This window comes from Arachis duranensis, chromosome 4, assembly GCF_000817695.3.
Source record: "Arachis duranensis cultivar V14167 chromosome 4, aradu.V14167.gnm2.J7QH, whole genome shotgun sequence".
In the NCBI taxonomy this organism is placed as follows: domain Eukaryota; kingdom Viridiplantae; phylum Streptophyta; class Magnoliopsida; order Fabales; family Fabaceae; genus Arachis; species Arachis duranensis.
Genome location: NC_029775.3, coordinates 2,778,930 through 2,781,839, shown reverse-complemented (window position 1 = coordinate 2,781,839; position 2,910 = coordinate 2,778,930). Strand labels below are relative to the sequence as shown.

At 37.3% G+C, this 2,910-nt stretch overlaps 1 protein-coding gene across 1 annotated transcript; it reads left to right on the top strand.

The window, feature by feature from the left end:
- The first annotated feature begins 1,142 nt into the window (after positions 1–1,142).
- On the top strand, positions 1,143–2,454 carry LOC107482604 (serine/threonine-protein kinase-like protein At5g23170). The gene has a single exon (XM_016103128.3). The coding sequence runs from the start codon at positions 1,190–1,192 to the stop codon at positions 2,249–2,251; it is 1,062 nt and encodes a 353-aa protein (XP_015958614.1). The 5' UTR covers positions 1,143–1,189; the 3' UTR covers positions 2,252–2,454.
- Positions 2,455–2,910: the final 456 nt, after the last annotated feature.

Here is a 2,910-nt window from a genome sequence, read left to right as displayed (position 1 = left end):
TTAAAAATAAATTAAATTATAAATATATTTATACATAAATATATTGGTGAATGATTTTAGTGACTATTTTTAGTGTATGAATAATATTTTTGTTGTATCTTATATAATCACCTTGTAAATTGCTTAACTGTATCACCGTATTTGTATTTTGACACACCATCAATGTTACAAACGAAATGAAATGATTTTGCAAGCAATTTTATGATGTATCGGGGAGTTCATCATATAGTTAATGATTAACGTAAATCACAGTATGATAGTCATTAATTAATAAAATTTAGGAGAATGGGTGGAACCGGAAGAAGGAAAAACTTTGGAAAAGTTTTTTTTTTTTTTTTCACGGTATCCCTCAATCCGACAGATCAAAGACTAATCCGCTGCAATACTGAGCTCCATTTAAGAATTTGCCGTTGGCCAATGGGTTGCTGCATACAAGGCGGGATAAAACTTTGGAAAAGTTAAAGTGAAGTATAAAAAAGAAGCAATAAATTAAAAGGGACCCGATAAGCACATTTTCCTTTGAGGTAGAGGTCACCTTTTCTTGTCATCACAAACTCTTTTGCTTTTTCCCTTTTTTCCTTTATTAGCTTTTCCCACTCTCAATAATTCCAATTTTAATTCTTCTTAGCTCTCCAAAGCACCTTTATTCCCTGGGTACTACAAAAAAGCAATGCTCGTAGCACTTCATACTTGATACCTCTCCCTGTTATTGAAACCTTCAATGCCTCAACCTACTAAAAAGGGAGCTTATATATCGCATATATAATCCAGTTAGAGACTGAGTCACATGTATTTTTCGTTTTTAAACCGTTTTTTTTAAATTACGAGACTTAAACTTAAAATCTCTAAATAAGTATAGAAAGATTACGTATTTGAGTTATAATTCGTTACTTCTTAGTTAAATTATAAATTATTTGTTATTATAATTTATTTTATTTTTATTATATTTAATAAATAAAAAAAATAAATATTAAAAAATTATCAAAATTTATTATTTTTTGTGATCAAGTTAATAATTAATATTTAAAAATAAAAAATAAAATATACTGTTAAATTATTAAACTAAAAGAATTAATGGCGTTGGTAGCTAGCGCTAGCATATATAAGTGGTATGAACTTTCAAATAAAAAGATGACACAAAACTCAGCGTCCATTGATATGTGTATATTGTATAAGCAATTAAGCATTCATGGAAGATGAAAACATGGGAGAAGGAGAAGAGAAGTTTGAGTATGAAGAGGTTGTGAAAGCAACCGAGAACTTCAACCCTAAAAGGATGATAGGCAAAGGAAGCCATGGAATCGTGTACAAAGGTCTACTACCACGGACCGTGGCTGTGAAGAAAGCATCATCGCTAGATTCTCTCCACCATGATGATAACTCCAACAAGCTCCAAAACGAGATTCGAGTGCTGTCAATTCTACGTCAAAGCCCTCACGTGCTTAACCTTTTAGGCACGAGCCACGATTCCTTCGGGAACAAGCTCATGGTCATGGAGCTCTTGCCAAATGGCTCCCTCCACGACTGGCTTCACGGTTCGAGAAAACCGCCGCCGTCGTGGACGAAGCGCGTGGAAATCGCCATGCAGATCGCACGCGCGGTAGAGTTTCTCCACGAAGGGAAGCCTATGGTGATCCACAGGGACATCAAGTCCACCAACATCTTATTCGATTCTCACATGAACGCCAAGTTGGCGGACTTTGGACTGGCGGTTATGGTTGGATCGGTGGTTGAGTCACCACCGAGTCAACCCGCTGGGACAATAGGGTACATAGACCCGAGTTACACGAGTTCAGCAAAACTGAGCCCCAAGAACGACATCTTCAGCTTGGGGGTTGTGTTGTTGGAGATCATAAGCGGGAGAAAGGCCATAGACGTGTCGAAAACGCCGGCGTCGATCGTGGAATGGGCGGTTCCGTTGATTGAGAGGGAGGTTGTGGAAGAGATTTGTGACGGGAGGGTGGCGGTGCCGGCGTACATGGCGGGTGGAGTGGGTGAGATAGTTCGGTTGGGTGGACGGTGCGTGTCGGAGAAGGAAGAGGATCGTCCGTGTGCTCGGGAGGTGGTTATGAGAATAACGGACGTAGCGGAGCGTGTGAGGTACCCGTTATGGAGAAGCGTGGTAATGAGGAGCATCGCCGGCATGGTGGGATTCACGAGAAATAAGAGGAGCAAGTTGTTTCTCAATACTTCTTCTCACAACACGTCTTCCGTCATCACCGTTAAGCAAGTTTTATCGCTTTGGGATTGACTGCATGCACAAACCTGTAATTTCAATCTTTCATATTTCATTATTTAAACAATTTAATTTCGTTATTGGTCGAAGTTTTTTGATACGCAGAGAAAGACTATTTAAGGTTTTCACTTTTAATTACTAATTTTTCTATGAATATTCATTTTGTATAATTTTTATATTAAAAATGGTTGTGGATTATTTATTTATAATTTATGTTTCCACTTGGTTTTTAAATATTTTTTTCTCTATATGCTAAATTTCTAATACACTTTGAAATTAATTTAATTTCTGAAATTTAAATTATCTTTCTTTAGTTTTTAAATTTTACAAACTGGATTAATTTTTGGCACAAAAATATTAATAAAACATTAAATATGGACAACTAAATACTACGGTATAATTTGTAAAATGATGCTATTTTAATTTTGACACAATATCGTACTAGCGGGTGGTCTGAGCTGCTGTTACAGATGGTATCAGAACCGAGATCCGAATCGATGTGCCAGTAAGGACGCTGGGCTGCACTCTCTTAGGGGGTGGATTGTAAGACCCACCTCGGTTGGGGAGGAAAATGAAGCATGCCTTATAAGGGTGTGTATACCTCTCCTACGTTTTGACGAGTGAGTGTGGAGGATTTCGGTTAACATCTCTATCGTCAAAAACAAAACCGTGAC